This window comes from Tasmannia lanceolata, unplaced genomic scaffold (assembly GCF_043159265.1).
Source record: "Tasmannia lanceolata isolate RefF3 unplaced genomic scaffold, GAP_Taslan_0.1 ptg000025l, whole genome shotgun sequence".
Lineage (NCBI taxonomy): Eukaryota > Viridiplantae > Streptophyta > Magnoliopsida > Canellales > Winteraceae > Tasmannia > Tasmannia lanceolata.
Genome location: NW_027518702.1, coordinates 6268172 through 6289654, shown reverse-complemented (window position 1 = coordinate 6289654; position 21483 = coordinate 6268172). Strand labels below are relative to the sequence as shown.

The window sequence follows — 21483 nt, the reverse complement described above, 5'->3', positions numbered from 1 at the left end:
TAAGTTGATTGCATAAGAAATATCCCAGTCCCTTTCAAACAATTCATAATTTTGGCAAAGTTCTCAGTAATGAAGACATCAAACAAGCTTTAAGGTGGCTCAAATATTCACAAAGACATGGGATATTACTTTCTCTATATTGGGTCATAAGTCATAACCTATTCAAATGCAAATCGAGCATGGCTTGCCCAATAAGATGTCCACTATAGCTTATAAAACATTTGCTACAAGAAATACACTGACATGGAAAAGCAAGAAAGACCCATCAGTTGTGAGGTTGAGTGCACACAAGCTGGATACAAGGCCATGGCACATGTTACATATGATTGTGCTTGATTTGTGATGTTACCTACCAAGGGAACCAAGTTAATAATCATCTAGCTACTCACATTTCGAACCCAATCTCCCATGAGAGCCCAAAAATTAAGTGTCATTGTTACTCTTTTTTTTTAGCAAATAAATGTTTGGGGAGATTTCTTCTCTACAATGCGACAAGGAGATTTCTAGTTGAACATGAGAAGAGATGCAATAGCAGGAACATGAAGATTGGTGGAAATCCATCCACATTTTAACAAACTCTATGAATACTAACTTGCCCCAAATCAACGTTTTTTTTTTTTAGAAAATTGACTTTTATTGCCCAAAGATAAAAACAGGGGACAAGATGTCCCCAAGTAGTGTAACTCCCAGCAAATATGCTAGCAAGTAGCATCTGTTAGAACATCATACAAGATCGATCTAGTCAAACGCAATGCCAATCCCCTCACCATCAGAGGAAGATGAAACTAACATTGATTCCAAGAGGACACCAGCCTTTGCCAGCTGATCCGCCATTTCGTTAGCTGATCGCCTCCGATGTTCGATTCTTGGTCCAATTGTCCGAACGATATCTTTAATTTCCGCAATGTACGAACTTAGTTTCCACGGTCCTTTTGCTTGACCCTCTGCCCACGCGGTCGTGTTAGACGAGTCACCTTTGATAAGTAGAGGATAATGACAGTTAGTGGCATACCATCTGATGCTGAAAAGTAACTCTTTTACTTCCGCTTCGTTTGCATCACTTACGCCCGCCGGTCCCGAGTATTTCATCCAAATCTTCCCTTCCAAATCGCGGATAATACCTCCAATCCCTGCCTTCCCTGGGTTGCCAATAGAACTGCCATCGAAGTTTAGTTTAAGCCACCCCATAGGTGGAGCTTTCCATTTTGGGCAGATCTTCACCCCTAGCTTCCTCTCCCAAAGATAATAATACCTCCAATCCCGCCGGTCCCAAATAAATGTTGATTACATCAAGAACTTCGGAATGGGCCTAGGAAGTGAAAGCTAATATGTACCATTGAGATAGGTCAATGTTCCTCTTCCCAAACTCAATAATCGTAGTAATAATCCAACAACAAAGCTCAGATGTATATAATCAACCAATCGATGTTGCATAAAGATTCAAGATTCATTTCTGAGCAAAAATAACCACTTCAATTCAATGTTCTTCACCAATATGTACACAAATAGCCCAAGAACAATGGTAACATTTTCACTAAATTTGTAGTGAAGATCAAGTAGATTTTACATACAAATCTTAGAATAATAAAGTAACTCCAGGCTTTTCGTACTTCAAATTAAACAATGCTTCACCCAAACAATAGAAGTAATCAATCTACCACTAATCCAATCCAACCCCAATTCAAAAATCAAAAACTCATGTTCAGTATTCACACAATCTGAAGCTTATGCATAGCTATTTGCAAAAGCATGATAAATTCCATGCAAATCCTCTACGATCTCATGCAACTCCATTATAATAACCACTTCAGGCAATAATGTGAATTCTGAATCAAAGTTCCAACCATATAAATGGATTCAACATTGATAGACTTGAAAAATATAATTTGTTTCTAACGATCCAAACCAGTGATAATAAATCTAAAAATTGAGTTAATCAAACCAGAAATAAGATAGTTGCCCACTTTTAAAATCATGTGTAATACCCATATGGATCTACAAGTTAATTCTCCTTCCAAACCCCTCATTTAGATAAGGCAGCAACTATAAAACGATTTGGCTGAACTTTAGTTTCTTGATAGAGAGAATCTAATGCCAAATCACGGTAGATTCAATGCAAAAATTTTGTGAGAAACTACTTTCTACCCCACAATCTGAATACGATAGCAAACATGGGAGTCTTGGTGAACTTCTACCTTTGAGTTTGTGTTCTTCGTGTGAGGATGTTCGAAGAATTTAAGAGAATCCAGTGATCTTAGAGATATACACATTCCAAACTAACAATAAGCCATAATGAATTCAGCGATGAAACAGAAATGTAATTAGTAATGAATTTCCATTATGTTAAATTATGAACTGCAATCAGAAACATGCTTTTATCAATCCACAACTCCGTGATCAATTGTTCTAAATCATCTGCACTTGCAATCAAGTCTGGTTGCACACAAAGGAAAAACAACCCATCACTGCTGGAAATATGTTTCACCCATATTTTCATTTATTGTGTTTCACCCATATTTCTAACTTGAACGTGCAGAGTACCGAGTATATAAATGATCTCGTGGTAAAGTTCTTTCGTAGAGTAAATATTTTTTTCTTTGAAGTCGATGATAGAACGGACTTGGGTTCCAACATGCACATGTTGGCCCTTGCTTGGAAGTGCATGGTTGGAGACTTCGATTTTCACGACCAAGAACAAGGACAAGTAATTATGTTTTCCGCAAAGGCGTTTAATAGAGATGCCAAAGTGGAGTTTAACTTAAGCGAAAAAAACAACCTCGGTGGATTTGCATTCGACAAAAAGAAAGGAATCCTTAACCTCCCATTAATCAAGATCTATGATTGTACTCAGTCCTTACTCCTCAATCTCATAGCCTTTGAACATCTTCATACAGGCGTAAGCCACCATGTCAGTTCCTATGTTTACTACATTGACGGACTCATCCGATCAATCAAGGATTTGAAGTTGCTGAAGCGTGAAGATACCATTAGTACCGATAAAAATGATGATGAGATCGTCAGGCTCATTCAAAAGATCAATCATGACAAGGGGTTCATCCCAAGGTTTACATTGTTCCATGTGATTAACCCCTTGAACAAATATTACGACAAGAGAACAAGAAAGTGGGAGAAACGATTTCGCAAGTGGCGTTCCAACTTCAGGGAAATGTACTTTGATAGCCCTTGGAGTTTGATCGCCCTTCTCGCAGCAGCTCTCCTTTTGGTCCTCACAGTGTTACAAACTGTTTACGCAATTCTCTCTTACTACAAACCTGCAGATGACACTCTCCCAACCCACCATCTGTGAAGCTTTCCTTCTCTGTTTTTTCTTGTTATTATTTTAAACAAGATTCAAGTGTGTTGTATAAGTGTGTATGATGGTGATTGAATCCATTTATAACTTCAATGACTAATGAAGAAAAGTGTTTACTTTCACCATAAATGAATGGTTTACAGCTTGTTTAAGTCGATTGGAGCAGACCCTATGCAAAGTTTGAACTTTTTTTCCCATGGAATATTAGTTTTTTCTTTTGAAACGTTGATGATAAGTTTCTTGATTTATTAGGGTTATATTTCCCAAGGTAAGTAGGGTTAGCATCTTTCTTTCTTTTCTCTCCAGTAGGATTAGTGTCTTGTTTTATCTTTAGTCGGTAGAAAGTGGGAAGTTTTAGGAGTTCCTTTTTTATTGGTTATTTTCTATTTTTGACAGGACGTTTTTAGTATTAGTTAGGGTTTGGTCTATTAATGATAGTTGTAATTGCTAGGATTCTAAGTTTTGATTTAAATACATGATGTAAAGACGTTAAAGCCATTATTGGAATATAATTAAAGACGTTTTTGTCTCTCTATTTCTTTATCTCTTTCTTCTTATTTCTCTTTTTCCTAGTGGATTCTAGGATTATCGCTCTTACCTAGTGGATTTTAGTGCATATTTTAGACTATACGAACGCTTCAGCGACAATTTTTCATTTGATCCGCAACGTCACAACCTCAAAAAGAACTATTCTTGAATTTGCCAAAATATTTTAATCGATTCTTAAATTTTAATTTTTTACATAACAAAATGATTATATCTATTAAGATATTGAAAATTTAATACGTTAAGTAAATATTATATTTTACTTCCATTTAAGAAACAATTAAGATGGGTAAAACTCAAAACATGCGCTATTTGAAAAGTTATGGTAGTAGCACTAAGAAAACTGATAAAAGAAATCTGTAAGGTCATGTTTCAGTCACACTTTTTTTCGATAAAATATTAGTTTTTGAAGTGGTGATAGAGAGCTATGGAGGTTGAGTGAAGAGTAGGCCGGGTAGGAGGGGGGAGAGGGTGAGAAAAGGTGAGGATCAGCCTCACTACTCTTTCCTTTTCTCACGCTCCCCTCACTACTCTTTCCTTCCCTCACCCTCCCTAGCCCTCTCACACCGCCTGATAAACCTCTGTTGAAAAAAAAATTCATGGCAAGCCAAACATGGTCAAGTGTCTTAGTGACAAGGGTACTTTGCCCATTTAGAAGAATGTGATTAGTCAGTTCATGCATTCTCCTAGGTTTTTGCACATCTAAGAGGCTTTTATGTTATGCATGCAGATACATAATCTATGGATAAATGTGTGTGGCGTGGTTTCCCCCCCTTCGTTTCGCCAACAAATAAGTCATCCTTGACGATTTCCCTTTCCTTCCCTGCCGAGCTGCCTCTCTTTGCCATTCGAAGTACTACCCCAATCAAAGGCTTCCCTTTCTATAACATACCCAGGCGCCCACCTTTCCAATCACTAAGCAAAAATAAATACCAATCAAATCAAAGGCGGACTTCATCTGTGATTTTTCCAGCCCCAGGGGAGTTTACTCAACCCATTCCCTTTACGTAATAGGGCTCCCGCACTGCTCAAGTGTACGACTCCATATGAGGACCTCCTTCCCTTCTGCTCACTCTCCGTTCACATGGTTCACAAAGCGGAGGAAGGGTGGGCAGCAGGTACCATGAGCCCTCTGTGCGAATCCTAAGGTGTTGTCTGGATCTCAATGAGACACCCATGTATTGAGCCCTTGGCTTCAAGGCCAACCTGTTTGGCTGCTGATAAGAATCAGGGAGGGGCAATCATTCTGCATGTTTCTTTTTACCACAGTAAGTTGATTGCATAAGAAAAATCCAAGCCCCTTTCATACAATTCATAATTTTGGCAAAGTTCTCAGTAAAGAAGACATCAAACAAGCTTTAAGGTAGCTCAAATATTCACAAAGACAAGGGATATTACTTTCTCTATATTGGGTCATAACTCATAACCTAATCAAATGCAAATCGAGCATGTTTTGTCCAATAAGATGTCCACAATAGCTTATAAAACATTTGCTACAAGAAATACACTGACATGGAAAAGAAAGAAAGACCCATCAATTGTGAGGTTGAGTGCACACAAACTGAATACAAGGCCATGGTACATGTTACATGTGAGCCAACCTGTGTCAAGTCACTTATGATTGTGCTTGATTTGTGATGTTACCTACCAAGGGAACCAAGTTGCAATAATCCTCTAGCTGCTCACACTTCTTACCGAGAGACCAAAAATTCAGTGTCATTGTTACTTTTTTTTAGCAAACAAGTGTTTGGGGAGATTTCTTCTCTGCAATGCGACAAGGAGATTTCTAGCTACCCACATCTTGTGTTTTTTTTTATTAGCATAGATTTCTAATTTTTTAGGATGTCATAACATTATATGACTTGTACTCAATTACTACTTCATTTCATTATTGAGAACAAGTTAGAATAAGAATTTTATTGCTTTTAGAAATCTAGATTAGGTTCTTAGGGATTATTGAATTATTTTAAATACCAAAGAGATGTAAAGCTTTGATGAATTTTTACATTGAATAAAACTTAGGCACTAATTTCATCCATATTACCGGGCCAAAAGTAGATTTCGTCGCCTGTGGGGGGAAGAGAGAGAACGTCACAAAACTTTTGAAGTGTCATATGGATGGTTTTATTGTTTACTCTGGATTGTAACACCTTCAAATCTCTGTCGAATCTGTAATTGGCATAGAATTGCTTCACGAGAGTCGGGTACGAGTCACAATGAATTTCGAGAAAATTGACCCATCCAAAGGCCAGAAATAAGGGTTTCACATTATAAACTTCGAGATCTTGAAAAATTACTTTCCTACCTCGGAGTATGCCCTTCGTTTCTATACGACCGAGGGAGCCGACCTCTACATCCTCATCCTCATTGCCCATATCCTCGTCAGAGGCAGGAGGACTAGGGGAGGGCTCACGGAGTTCTAGCGATAATGTCTCCCTTGATTGTGGGTTGGATAGTAAGTTCACTCTCTTTGAATTTCCTTGGCAGCGTGTTAAGGAGATTTCAAGTTCTTTCCAGATCAAGCTTGATAGGCTTGATTGCAACTGATTGGTAGTTTGTTTTTCTTTTAGTTTGTTTTTCTAGAGAACCTTTAGATTTCTGGAGTTAATCTACATAACTTGTTGAATTTTGTGTGCTTTTGTTCAAAATGTATTGCTCAAGTTTACATACTCATCCGAGAAGTTGTATCTTTGGATTCATCATCTAGAAGTTCACTTCTAATCTAAGATTTATAACCTTAGTGTGATTTATAGCCTTAAGAGTGTTTGAGGATTTGCAAGAAAAATCCAGTGATTTTTCGAGTAGTTGGATTATGCAATTGTTTCTAAAGATTGTTGGATTTATAACCGGATTCTGATGTAGGCTTTAGCATTGAAATCAGACTCAAAGAACCAAATTAGAGAAACCATTTTTTAATTATCTCCGTCCATACCTTGTTTGAACAAGGGAAGAGTTACAATAGCAGAAACAAGAAGATCGGTCCACATTTTAACAAACTCTATGAATACGAACCTGTCCCAAATCAACGTTGATTACATCAAGAACTTTGGAATGGGGCTAAGAAGTGAAAGCTAATGTACCATTGAGATAGGTTAATGTTTCCTCTTCCCAAACTCAGTTAATCATAGTAATAATCCAACAACTAAGCTCAGCTGTATATAATCAACCAATCGATGTTGCATAAAGATTCAAGATTCATTTCTGAGCAAGAATAACCACGTCAATTCAATGTTCTTCACCAATATGTATACAAATACCCCAAGAACAATGGTAACATTTTCAAAAAATTTGTAGTGAAGATCAAGTAGATTTTACATACAAATCTTAGAATAATAAAATAATTCCAGGCTTTTCGTGCTTCAAATTAAACAGTGCTTCTCCCAAACAATAGAAGTAATCAATCTACCATTACCCCAATTCAACAATCAAAAACTCAAGTTCAGTATTCACAATTGGATCTGAAGCATATGCATAGCTATTTGCAAAAGCATGATAAATTCCATGCAAATCCTCTACAATCTCATGCAACTCCATTATAATAACCACTTCAGGCAATAATGTGAATTCTGAATCGAAGTTCAAACCATATAAATGGATTCAACATTGATAGACTTGAACAATATAATTGGTTTCTAACGATCCAAACTAGTGACAATAAATCCAAAAATTGAATTAATCAAATCAGAAATAAGATAGTTGCCCACTTTTAAAATCACGTGTAATACCCATATGGATCTACATGTTAATTCTCTTTCCAAACCCCTCATTTAAACAAGGCAGCAACTATAAAACGATTTGGCTGAACTTTATTTTCTTGATAGAAAGAATCTAATGCCAAATCACGGTAGATTCAATGCAAGAATTTAGTGAGAAACTACTTTCTACACCACAATCTGAATATGATAGCAAACATGGGAGTCTTGGTGAACTTCTACCTTTGAGTTTGTGTTCTTCGTGTGAGGGATGTTCGAAGAATTTTAGAGAAACCAGTGATCTTAGAAATATACACATTCCAAACAAACAATAAGCCATAATGAATTCAGCGATGAAACAGAAATGTAATTAGTAATGAATTTCCATTATGTTAAATTATGAACTTCAATCCAGAAACATGCTTTTATCAATCCACAACTCCATGATCAATTGGTCTAAATCATCTGCACTTGAAATCAAGTCTAGTTGCACACAAAAGGAAAAACAACCCCATCACTGCTCGAAATATGGCTGAGTTCTGAACTTGAGATCAGTAGTGTCGCGCCCAATAATACTCTTCAAAGACTGCTCCAATTCCACTTGTTGTTTTCCTCCAACATCCAAGCTAATCTACGTTGATTTGGGAGATGGGCTTAATGATAGAATCTGAAAAACATGGATGAATTTCCACCAATAGGGTATGGACAAGGGTTGCTCTAATTTGATTCCTTGAGTTAGATTCCAGCACCAATAACGACAACAAAAGTCACTTATAAATATTATAGAATTTCCTATTTCAAAAAAAAAAAAAAAAAAAAAAAAAAAAAAAAAAAAATATATATATATATATATATATATATATATATATATATATATATATATATATATATATATATATCACAGCATTTGCAAAAGATTCCACAATCCAACAACACTAAAACAATCACTTGACCTATCTTGAAAATCCTCAAAAAATCGAAGGCTATAAACCGTAAATTAAAATTGAACTTCTAAATAATGAATCCAAAGAAACTGTTGTTGGAATGGTCTTTATAAACTTAAGCAACGCATTTTGAACCAAAAAACACAATATTTAACAAGCCATTAAATCCAAAGCTTTTGTAGAGAAATGTACTCTGACAAGGAATTTGAAGGGAATTAACTTTAGTGCCAACCCACATCCAGGGAGACACATTGCAGGTCTTTGCAAGAACAAAAGTTTTACTCAAAATAAAAACTCATTAAAGCTTCTTCACTATTAATATCTTGTTGGTATTTATAATAATTCAATAAACCCTAACAACCTAGTCTTTAGATTTTTTAAAGCAATAAATTTCCTATTCTAACTTCTACCTAATAATAAATTGAAGTGCTAAGGGACAACATGTCATATAATGTTGCCTATAATGTTATGACTTTCTAAATAATTAGACATCAATGCTAATGAAAAAAAAAAAACCTTAATGCAATGAAATAATTGAAGAAATGGAGATAAACCCATAATACGGCTAGGGTGTGGCCCACTAGTCCTTGATCTGATCTGGGGGACGTTACACTCGGATTTTGAGGTGACCCAGGCACCTCCAATACCTAAAACTGGATAAAATCCCTTTATTTCTCGCTCACTGATATGAAAGCACAACTACCATACCATCTTCACATCTGACTAGTAGAGAACATTCTGGGTGCAATAACTACAATTTCTCTTTTAAATAGCTGGTATAAACAAAAGTGCAACCAATTCATCAGACATGTTTCAACAACAGCATAAGGCATGCAAGAAAATGGCTAACAAGATAACAAGATTATACATAATTTCGAGGCTTTTACACAAGTTATTTCAAAAGCTTTAAAAATCATTTCAACTACTTTCTACTGAACTGTGAATGGTAGTCATTACAATAAATTATAGAAAGGGTAAGGCGTAGACATATGGACCGTATGAAATGAAAAATAGCACAAATACAAAATCCCTTGTTCATCTCCATCCTAAAACCATTCTACTGAAAGGAGTTTAACGGGGGGTGCAACCAACTAAAAACATGGCAAATAGCAACAACAACACTCACATTCTAGCCCCATATGTCACCAAAGATACAATTCCATCTACACCACTAACATGAATACTAGACATAAAAATAGTGCATCTAGGAAACCAAATAATGGATTCACCAGGAAAGGAGCATCAGAAGTACTTCCAGAAGGGCCAGTTGCAGGAGGCAAGCCTAGATATGTTGGGGTTCCTGACACAGAAGACTTTGGTGTTCTCGTTCCAATGCTACCAGGCCCGCCTGATTGAGCTAGTGAAGGTGCAGGAGCAGGAGAGGTATCTAAACTCAATGCAGAAGGTGGGACTATGAGAGGAGGCAACTGATGTTCTCCTGCACCATTTTGTCGAGATTAGAATACAAAAGTTACAAAAAATCTACTGAAAAGAATAATATGTATGTGGGAAACAACCAATTACTCCAAAAGCTGGGTCGGTGTTATTTAATCATTTATACTTGAGTACTCCCCCTCACATGTGACCCCCCTTTTTTTTGGGTTGGTCGTACACGTGGGACATATGGACCCTCTTTTGGGTTGGCCTATCAAGGAGTTATTGGGTTTAGAACCCAGGACAGCAATGAGGCAATAGCTCTAATACCATGTGAAACAACCAATTACTCCAAAAGCTTAAGCTGTTAGAGTCGGTGTTATTTGATCATTTATACTTCAATAGTATGAATTGGTGATCAAACTTTTACCTGGGCATCGGGGTTGAAGATTTGTGGACAACCTGCAGAATGACAAAACAAAATCACATGGCTCAGGACCGGAACAGAACTACACTGCTAAAAAAGGAGTTCGAATGTAGGAGGCCAAGAAAACGTTAGAATGGTTGGACACTCACCTAGTGAGAATTGTGGCATTAACAAAACCACTGTATGCACACTCAGAGACATTACACCCAGCACTGGTTTGTTGCAAAGTAACATTCCCAAGCATGAGGTTGCTGTTCCTACATTGCATGCTTGAACAAGATACTGCCAAAGGAGAAGGTGTGTAGTATAGACTGCAAAAAAAAAAAAAAGAGTAGTATCAATAAAGGAACTGAAGGAAGAAACATAAATGAATAAGAATTGAAAGATTAATAGGGAAATGAAAAAGCATGCTGCTTAATTACTTGAGATTCCCTGGCCCGCAACTGCATTGGACACAGTGACTAGCTGTAATGGCATAACTCCCATTTGGCACAATCAACCTAAAATCTGAGGAATACCGGCGGAATGAAGAGGCACAAGCTGCAATATGAAAACAATAACAGAGCACCAAACCCATCTGTAAAAACCAATAAATATTGATGAAATAGTAACCATGGCCCTGTTCATTTGAGATTATGCCAATCAATTGTGAGTCCAAAAGCAATTATCGGGCTCCAAATTAAACGTAAATTTGAGTCCAATAATTGGTTTTGGGGTCACAATCGGTTGGAATAATCTTAAAACGAACAGGGCCCACACGAATCAAGCATGACTGAAATGAGACTGATATACTGAACTCCATCAGCAATTCAGCACTTGGACATATACCATTCTCATTACGAGATTATATCAAACAACACAACAACAATTTGTGGACAGATGTTGCACATATAACCCAGACCCATCAGAGCTCAAAAATAACCAACTCGATTCAATGGGTAAAAAAGTAACCCATTTATGAATATGGCAAAACATGCACGCAATTAATATAACAGACGCTGATTATAACATTACTAAAATTTAAATGCCATTTTGGGTACCACTAAAATTGATTCTTATTTGCAAATAAGATTATATTCAAATGGGACATTAAGTCCTCTTTGGAAGCAACTATATCATTTCTAAGACTACTAAAGCCATTATTTGCAAATAGTCATATTTAACTTCAAAACCATTTTCATATCTATAATATACTAAGAGTATATGCAGATCATTTTTACAGGTATCCAAAAGAGGCCTTAAATTACTGGCACCCCAGGCAGAATAAAAGAAAGAATGGCATTGCTAAAATGCAATTCCACGGAAATCAAACATGGAGGGACAAAAACCAATCAACATCACCACCATTAAAGGAGCTGAAAAACTACATTAACTTGAATCAAACTGCAGAACAGAGCAGCAACCCATTTCTAACTACAAGAATCGAACATGACTGAAATGAGACTGAAATAAATCAGCACATTGTCATTACGAGATTATAGTAAACAACATGTAAAACAATTTGTGGGGAGAAGTTGCCCATGTAACCCAGAAGCACAAGAGAATAACCTCAACTCGAATCACATACAAAAACACATACAAGTATTAAACACATTGTCATTACAATATGCCGAAACACATACAATTACTTAAACACATGCTGATTATGACATTACAAAAATTTAAAAGCCTCTATGAGTGCCACCAAAAATTGAATCTTGTTTGCGAATAAGATTATTTTTAAATTAACCATATTTGCAAATGGGACATTAAGTCCTTCTTGGAAGCAACTATATCATTTCTAAGACTATTACAGCCATTATTTGCAAATAATCATATTTAACTTCAAAACCCTTTTCATATCTACAATACTATATATAATAAGTGTATGAAGATCATTTTTAGAGATATCCAAAGAGGCCTTAAATTACTGAATGCAATTCCACAGAAGTCAAAAATGAAGGGACGAAAACCAATCAACATTCAACACAACCAACATTAAGTAACTCAAAAACTACATTAACTTAAATCAAACCGAAAACAGACTACCAACCCATTTCTAACGGAAATAAACAAAGCAGCAGCTATTAACCCCATTCAGAGAATATCACCAGCATTTACCGAAGGATTCCCCATTTTAATGTCTATAATATACTAAGGCTGTGTTTGGTTGCAAAAAACCGGCATGGCTTAGGGGTTTTGCTTGGCACTTGGGTGCCACATCAGCATAACTCATTGCTTGGTTGCAAATATAGCATTGAAATTCCTAGAGTCCTAGGGATGTCACCAGGTTAATTATTGCATGTCTGCGATATGTCACCCTTGTCCCCTCCCTATAATATCCAAGCCCAAAACCACAAAAAAGGTGGAATTTTGCTTAGAGTCCTTGCGAATGATGTTTTTCTCTCTTTCTCTCTTTCTCTTTCTCTCCCTCTATATATATTGTTAATGACATCGCTTACCACTACTCTAAGAGGTTGACAACCAAACAGTACTTACCACTACTCTCCAAGGTAAGTTCCAGACAAATCCAAATCTTGTCTACTCCCTGTTGACTAAAAAACCCCAAGCAGAATAAAAGAAAAAACCGCATTGCTAAAATGCAATTCAACGAAAATCAAACACAAAATTACTAAAACAAATCAACACCACCACCATTAAAGTAGCTCAAAAACTAAATTACCTTACAATCAAACCACAAAACAGACTACCAACCCAATTCTAACCAAAATAAACAAATAAACAACCATTAACCCCATGCCATTTCAGTTCTAAAATTACCAGGTAACGGAACAGCGAGAATACGGAGTCCTCATCGCATTAACACTCATAATATCCGAAACCGTCGTCGAATACTTAGCAGCAATATCAGAAACAGTATCCCCTACCCTAACAACATAAGATAAATAAACCGCAGGGAGCGAATTATCAGTAGAATTGAAACAAGTACAAAGTAAGGGAATCTCAAGCATTTGCCCAACATCAAGAACAGATGGATCAGATATAGAATTCGAATTAGCGTCCCTAATCTGATCAGCATAAACTAGGCCAGAGTACACATTGTCAGCTATCGAAAAAAGGGTATCGGAGGGACGGGTTTTGTAATGTGTAGAGACTGATTTTCGAATACCATCTAAGCAAGAACATGTGATTGGGATTTTGAGGAAGAGTTGAGAGGGGAGAATGTGGTTTTCGATATCTGGGTAAGAGATTTCTATGGAGTTTGTGGTGAGGAGGGAGATTGGGTCGATTTGAAAGAGGGTTGAGAGTTCAGAGACTTTGAGATTTGTGTAGAGAGTGTAGCCTAAAAGGGCTGGGCAAGTATCTGAGACTGAGCAGGGTTCTATGGTGGATTTGGAGAGGGAGAGAGAGGGGAATGAGGTGAAGAAGATGAGGAATAAGATTGGGGGTTTTTGGGTTCAGCATTGGGTTAGGGGTTGGTAGGGTTTTTTGTGGTTGTGTTGGGAGGAAAGAGGGGAGAAGAGAAGGAGAGAGAGAGAGATAAAGAGAATGGCAGAGAAAAAGAGAAAGGTGGTAGCTTTTTGAGAGAACCTAACGGTCCGAAGCAAAGAATTAAATACATATTAGAAAAACAAAATGAGTGATTATGAATCCGCACCCACTCTAGGATAATTCGCTCCACTGTAACGTCATTTGACATCAAAAACATCGTTAAAGTGCCACATTACCGTCCTTTTTGACGCTTTTTTACGTCAATTCAAAGTAAAGGGGGTGAATTATACTAGAGGGGGTGTGAATTTATCATCTTCCAAAAAGATAGGCAGAAGAAATATTTCTTTGTTCCTATTACACAGACAAAAGGACCGCCTGTGATTTTTCTTTTGACCAAATTGACACTAGCAAAGCATGAGGTGTAAAATGGTGGACCCCAAATATATTCGTACCCTTTTGTTCCTTGGGACAGCATCATCTAGTGTGTTTGTGACTACTCTTTTTACCCTTAGGAATGGGATGTCCCAGGGAAGAAAAGGGGATGAATTTATCATTTTCCAGAAGAGGTGTAAAAAGTGGGGCTTACTTTGGGTTTGGGGCAAACGGCGGGTTGGGTTACCCACGCGAGTCATTCAGGTGCGGGTCAAGAAAAATGACCCGCATCATCCCGCACGCCCGCACGCGCTGCGGATGGGTTGGGTCAACCCGCAGGTAACCCGCAATTTTTTGCCAGAGAGTTTTTTTTTTTTGGGGCGGTGATAAATTCACCCCCTTCTATGTATGAATTCACCGTCTAATTTTTAAAATGGAAGGTACAACCCACACCATAGGATGATCCAAACCGTCCATTTCACGGGCCACAACGTAAATAGGTTGTGGCCCAAAAATCATTTCCATAGGATGATCTCAACCATATCTATAGAAGTTTCCATAATGTGAGTCCCTCTTTAGATCGGAGGGTTAGAATCATCCTATGGTAATGATTTTTTGGGCACAACCTATTTACGTTGTGGCCCATCAATTGGACGGTTTGTATCATCCTATTGTGTGGGATGTACCGTCCATTTAGAAAAATATCCCAGATTCTTCAGATGGGAAGAAACAAAACCTAAACGCAAACTAGCCAATCTACTGGAGATGGTGAGAGGACTGCAGGATGACGAGGTATAATAATCAAACACTGTTATTTGTTATCTTATTTCGTTCTGCCAGCTACCTAATTTCGAATTCTAAGTAATTGTCTCTCTATTAGGTGCGACTGGACATAGTTCCAGATGATTGTGAGCTCCATGTACTTACAACTCCCGAAGAGCAGGTAAGCATATAATGAAAGATAATATATGTTGTTCATTCTGCTATCTGGTATTTAAAGAATGAAAATAAGCAAACACTTGCTTGATGGTGCAGGCAGATGCGGACAACATTCCTGAGGAAAAGGAAGATGGGCAACAGTTAGTTGAGATGGAGATGGAACTGCCTGAAGCTGGCCAGCATGTGGTTGAGCCGGAAATGGAAATGTCAGAAGACGGCGAAGAGGCCGTTAACTCAGAAATGGAGTCATCAGAAGACGGGGATGCCAGTACAAGATTTACGATCCAACCCAGAATGTCGCGGGGGGAGAAGAAACTGACATATGACCTACTTGATCCCCACACTCAGGAGAAAGTTATCCCCGATTACTTCAGCAGCGAATTGGAGTCTGTAATTGTGAACCATAATACAATTTATTTACTCTGTTCCATAGTGCATACAATAAACACTTTGATTCTTTCTTCAGTAATACTCTACAAATTACCAGTAGAAGTCGCTGCTCAAAAGAGGAGCTGAGGACACTGTATCATTCCGAGGGTCTAGTGCACAGCTCGGTAAGTTCCCACCTTACTAAGGGCTTATATATATATGGCCGATGCATATTTCGAATAATTTATCTCATTTAGTTATAAATCTCATTCCCTTGAAGGTGATAAATGTGTAGCCGATCTTTCCATATCCAAGACAGCGGACAAAGGATGCTTATACTTCCCTACCTATGTCTCAGTAAATTCTGAAACTGAACGCTTTAGCATTACCATAGCCTCTGTTTTTATCCCATGCTTATGCGTTGCCCCTTAGTTGCCATGCTTTTTAGGAGCTTGTAAAGCATGGTAAGGAAGATGCGACCATCTTCAATTCCTTCCTAAGCGATATGAATGGGGTGGACAGAATCCTAGTCCCGATAGGGGACGGGAAACACTAGATATTATTAATAGTCAGTATGAATGAAGGAAAATATATAATGTATGATTCACTGGCAAGAGCTCACTGTAGGAAGCTTGCAAGGGGAATGGTAGGTTTCTTGCCTAGTGATATTCCATAGTTCGGTACGTTTGGATGGATTTTCTCAATAATCGCTGCTTGTAGATTACTTTCTTTAGGAGGGTTCTAATAATATTTCAACCTGAGGCGGATACGTGGGAAGATATCGTCAAAACAAGAAGACCAACGCAAGAAAACTCATGAGTACTCTTCCTGCAACGTTAAGACAATATACTCTTCATCTATTTCCAGGTGCAGGTTACATAATATCAACTACTAAAATTTGTATTGCTAGGTTCGACTGTGGGGTGTTCATCATCGAGTTCATAAAAGCTCTATGCCAGTACAAACAAATCGAGTTCATAACATCAAATGTGCATATTCTTCTTCCAATCCTACATCTACCGAGTTGGGTCCTACGGGGGGTGGACATCAATTACCCTAAGCCCACTCAATGGTATACCTTTCGATCTATCAAACTTGGGCCTGCAAATGCATTTGCAAATATCTTTTGAAAAGAATTAATGCTTTTCAGATAACCTTTGATAAACAATTTATCAAACCGACTGGCCGGTCATTATTTAAAGGGCCTAGTTGAGATTGAAAGTGTAAATGAATTTCCTCTACAAGAGTGGTGGAGGATTCCTTTTTGGAAATAACTATTGATCTCATGAGTTTACATGATGACCCAGTGCTACTATCTGGTAATCCTATTCGGACTACAGTTAGTTAAACCAAAGCCATAAGGTGCGCCCACAGACCAAAACGACCACTCAGGTCTAAGGACATATATCCAAGGGCCCTGTCAGACAAAATAATCTTACCCAAATCCATGTCTACGGGTTCTTCTGTAAAGTAAGTTCAGTGGGTGATCCGATCATCACACCCAATGCATGTATGGATGCAAGATCGATGCTTGTTGTGTACAGGTACGAGATGTCCAATCTCAACCCCAACCAGGAACACTCTAGGTCTGCAAATAACTGGATGCTCATATCTTCCTCCCACATAATCTCTATGTGCATGACCCATCCTATGATGCTACATAAGGACAAACATGTATCAAGTAGCACATCACACACTCCTGTAACTACCCAATAGATGTCATAAGTCAATAAAACATAGTTTCAATACAACAATGACAAGCTTTTAGGGTAAACGCACTAATAGTAATTAAGGTGCATTATTACAAAAGTTGAATAGATAACTAGTATCAAATCTTACTCAAAAGCTTATCTACAAATTCCTCAATATTCTTATCTGAACTTCCACCCTTTTCTAATGCCTCTTTTGCCAATTCCCTCCATTTACAAGCATTCCTCTTAATCTCATCTGCTCTTTCTCCCTCCATCACTGCTCTTATAGATCGCTCCACTTCTTCCTTTCTGACAACCTTTTTCTCATCAACCCTAGCTTTCAATCCCACACCTCCCCCACATACTTAGCATTAGTGGGTTGGTCAGACCATTGTGGCATGGCCACCATTGGCACTCCTAGGCTTAGTGCCTCCAATATAGAGTTCCACCCACAATGTGTCACAAAGCAACCCACGGCCTTGTGAGCCAACACCTCCGGTTGGGGGCACCAACTCACCACTATCCCCTTCTCTATTCTCTCCTCCACAAACTTACAAGGTAGCTTGTTCTCCTCTGACTCCCTCACTACCCACAAGAAGTAGTAATTTGTCCCTCTAAGTCCCCATGCCAATTCCTCCATTTGCATTGCTTCTAATTCTGCTAGGCTTCCAAATGACACATATACAACCGACCCAATTGGCCTCGCATCTAGCCACTTCATGCATGTATAACTATTTGGGTCTCTAAGGTCGACGCCGCAGTGGTTGTCGCCATTGATGAGATTGTCTAAGTATACAGATGGCACCGCGGGCCCGATCGTCTTTACTCGCAAAAGTCCCTCCATCCAGCTTACTACCTTGAGAAATTACATGACAAGGTAAACTAGTTAGAAGATTTTTAAGAAATTTCATGAAGGGGAATGAGATTCCATGCCTTTTCTAGCATTTCACCTCGTTTGTTTTTCTTTGTTCATTATGGCTCTCTCTCTCTTTCGATGTAAAATATGTGTAAAACAATTTTTAAGCCCCCTTTTCCACATAAAATGGGTGTATTATTTGTTTTACACCCATTTGTATGTAGAAAGAAATGGTCGTGTTTCTTTGGACATATATATAGAGGGTGTAAAACAAATTTTACACCCATTTTCCACCCATCGGGTGTGAAATTAGTTTTATACCCATCAATATGTAGGAAGAAATGGCTCTATTTCGTTTGACATAAAATGGGTGTAAAAATAAATTTTTGTGTCTTCCTACATACAAATGTGCATAAAACAAATTTTACGCCTATTTTTTGCTTAAAATGGGCATAGATACGCCAAAAGTAACCAAGTATAACATGGAAATCATTTCCTAGAAAAGGAAAAAGAAGAAGAGTAGAAATATCATTTCCCTTGAATGAAGCATTGAATCAAAGGTCAATAATTTGTATTTGACACTGTTGGAGTCTCAATCTGGACCGTTCATGTTGAGTGGACGATCATAACAATAATAACCGGATCCTTTCTAGTTGGATGGCAAGCTCGTTTCCCCGAAAACTTGCTTCCGATGCTATTTTCTTCTCACTTTCCAAATTTAGAAGAAGCGTGCTTCCCAAATGCTTCCTACATGTTTCTTTAAATTTAGAGTACGCTTCATATTCAGGTGATTGTTTCTTCTTGAAAGAATATTTTCTCCCTTTGATAATGTTGATGGATCGTATTTGAGAAACAAAGTGCATTCAAAACCTGAAAACTCATCTTAAGATTCAAATGAAAATTATGTGGATCATTTTCCAAAAGCTTAACATTAAATATACATGAATAAAACAGTTAGTCTCTATTCATTTTGAGTCCAGAACTCATTGGACCTTGTTCGTTTTGGATTCTTAGAAGTCCAAAATCTGATTATGGGACTGAGAATTGCATTTAATTTTGAGTCCAATAATCAGTTTTGGACTCAAAATCAATTCTCAAAATTCAAAACCAACCAGGCTTTTTTGGACTCAAAACTGGACCTTATTGGACTCAAATTCAATTGTCTAAATCCAAAATGAATAAGGCCTTAGGATTGCTTGGTCAAATCATTATAGCATGGCCCATTGTCTTGGATTTTGAGAACAGATTGTAAGTCCAAAACTGATTATTAGATTCAAAACCAAGGTCCTAATGTCTTTGATTTTTGAGAACCGATGGTGAGTCCAAAAATCAGTTTTGGACTCACAACCAGTTCTCAAAATCCAAAGCAAGCTGGACCTTAGTAAGACAACCTCATAATACAATTAAGGGCCTATTTGTTTTGGATTTTAAGAACTGATAATGACCCCAAAACTGAGTATTGGCCTCAAATTTATGTTTAATTTTGATTCCAATAATCAGTTTTGGACTCACTGTTGGTTCTTCAAATCCAAAACAAACAGGGCCTAAAAATCACTATCCCATATCCAACCAAAGAAGTATAATAAAATTAAGACCCACCTCACCTTCCAGCATCTCAAAACTGTTAACAAAGACCCAGTCTGCCTTCTCCAAATTAGAGAACTGTTCCAAAAGAGACTCTAAGACAACTGGGTAGGATTTGGGCGCTGCGCTGAAACAAAAGATGGAAGGTCTGATATGCCCAAATGAGGCAACCCAGACGCCGAAACTGGTGTCCCTACCAATTCCGCAGCCAGCTTTCCTTGATGCACAAGATATATAGTAGATGGCATCCACGGCGCACGACTGCGTGAAGAAAGGCCCCCCATATAGGCCGAGTCGCTTGTTCACGTCAAGAGCCCAAGGAATAATACTATCATAAATGATGCAAGAGAAATAATCCTTTGAGTCACATTCATGTTTCTCTATAAAATTGGCTAACATTTGTGAGCCATGGGTAAAGAAATGTTTGAAGTCAGCTGCACCTTCTTCATCGCAGAGAGGTTCGACCTTGACGAAGCCGTGCCCGAAATGCATCAACTTTGTAATGGACATAGTGGAGGTTATATGATGTTGAGGCCTTTAGAGGCTAAGCGTTTAGCAAAGTGGAGCATTGGGTTTGTGTGTCCTTGGGCAGGAAAGGGGAGGACTAGAACATGGGGGGCTTTATCTCTTTTCTCTTTCTTCTCCCTCCCTATATAATTTTTTTTTCTCTGTAGTCTATATTTTGTTGTAGATTAATGTGAATAAGGGAGTAGTCACATTTTATAGGAGTAGAGGGAGATTATTTTAATTGACTCCAGTTGTCTGGTTTGATTAGTTTTAAGTCTTTGTGTCTTTTCTTAATGGACTAGAGAATACTGCGGCTAGAGTTAGAATAATTGTGCCTTGGATTGTCCTAATTTTTTATTTCCTTATTCGCCCTCGAAAGAGTAATGGAGGGATAAGAAATTGAAGAAACCCTCCAAAGATAACCATTCTGGCTTCAGTCGACAAAGAATCTGACTCATCTGGCATTTTGCGTCTGTGATTTTATGGATTTGGGTTTCTAACTTTTCTGAATTTTCATTTAAGAACACCTAATTTTTTCAGAATCACTAACTTAATTTGCTGATTTCTTCGAATGTTTCTGTTATAACCATAGATAATAATAGGGCTGTTGATGGACCCTAGAGGATCTGGTGTATCCAAAGGATCCAATGTTAATGGACAGGATTTGGGCATAACAATTAAATTCGGACCATGTTCGTTGAATCCGTATCCTAAGATCTGAAATTATTTGGGATCGTGATCTAGACCTAGCAATAAATCCGATAGTGCGTCTTAGATCCGAATCAATGGTGTCAATATGGAAAATGCCATTAGAGTTAGGGAGATGATTTTTTCACAAGCCCCCCACCCAACACAATTCACGTTAAAAGGGGGGCACATTATCCTTAGGGGGGATCATCTCCCTTAGAGATAATATCAATTGCCTCCAAGAGAACCTAGCAGGTTCAGACAAAATGGAGTTTCTAAATCTATGCATAAGATGAGCATAAGATGCTTGTTTGGGGTTCCCATGTCAATACAGTTCTTTAGCATTTAACATTTGGAAGCCTTTGTTATCTTTTCTTTCTGATTCACTCTTTGATTCTATTTATAGTGTTCCAAGTGTTGCAGCCAAATTCCCCATCTCTTTCTTTTTCTACTGAAGTGAATTACTAGCTACTGAGGACTCTTTCTCCATTGGATCCAAACTCGTGTAAATCGGAGGTCAAATGAAGAAGTTAGGATTCCTCAAAGATGTGAAAAATCGGCAAAATCTGCTAATTTGCGGTCTTGGGGAAAACCCCAATTTTGCGGATTTGGATGCCCGAACATAAGGGTTTTAACGCCTGAGGGAGGGTTTGCACATGCGAATTAAGCTAGCCTTAGCCAATATGATTCACTTTACTCACATCCAATTATATTTGAGCATTAATTAAGCACATGCCCAATTAATTCACT

At 37.9% G+C, this 21483-nt stretch overlaps 1 protein-coding gene and 2 pseudogenes across 2 annotated transcripts; 1 reads left to right on the top strand and 2 right to left on the bottom strand.

Annotated features, from left to right (window-relative positions):
* Positions 1 to 2632: 2632 nt before the first annotated feature.
* Positions 2633 to 3307, top strand: LOC143857580 (putative UPF0481 protein At3g02645). Its single transcript, XM_077368049.1, has one exon. The coding sequence runs from the start codon at positions 2633 to 2635 to the stop codon at positions 3305 to 3307; it is 675 nt and encodes a 224-aa protein (XP_077224164.1).
* A 5230-nt stretch (positions 3308 to 8537) lies between these two features.
* LOC143857579 (lysM domain-containing GPI-anchored protein 1-like) lies at positions 8538 to 13688 on the bottom strand (annotated as a pseudogene). Its single transcript, XR_013238726.1, has 5 exons — positions 13057 to 13688; positions 10719 to 10836; positions 10446 to 10607; positions 10300 to 10331; positions 8538 to 9933 (listed from the first exon to the last, which is right to left on the bottom strand). The product of XR_013238726.1 is annotated as a lysM domain-containing GPI-anchored protein 1-like (transcript).
* Positions 13689 to 17236: 3548 nt separating this feature from the next.
* On the bottom strand, positions 17237 to 20049 carry LOC143857578 (mogroside I-E synthase pseudogene; annotated as a pseudogene).
* Between the last annotated feature and the right edge of the window lie 1434 nt (positions 20050 to 21483).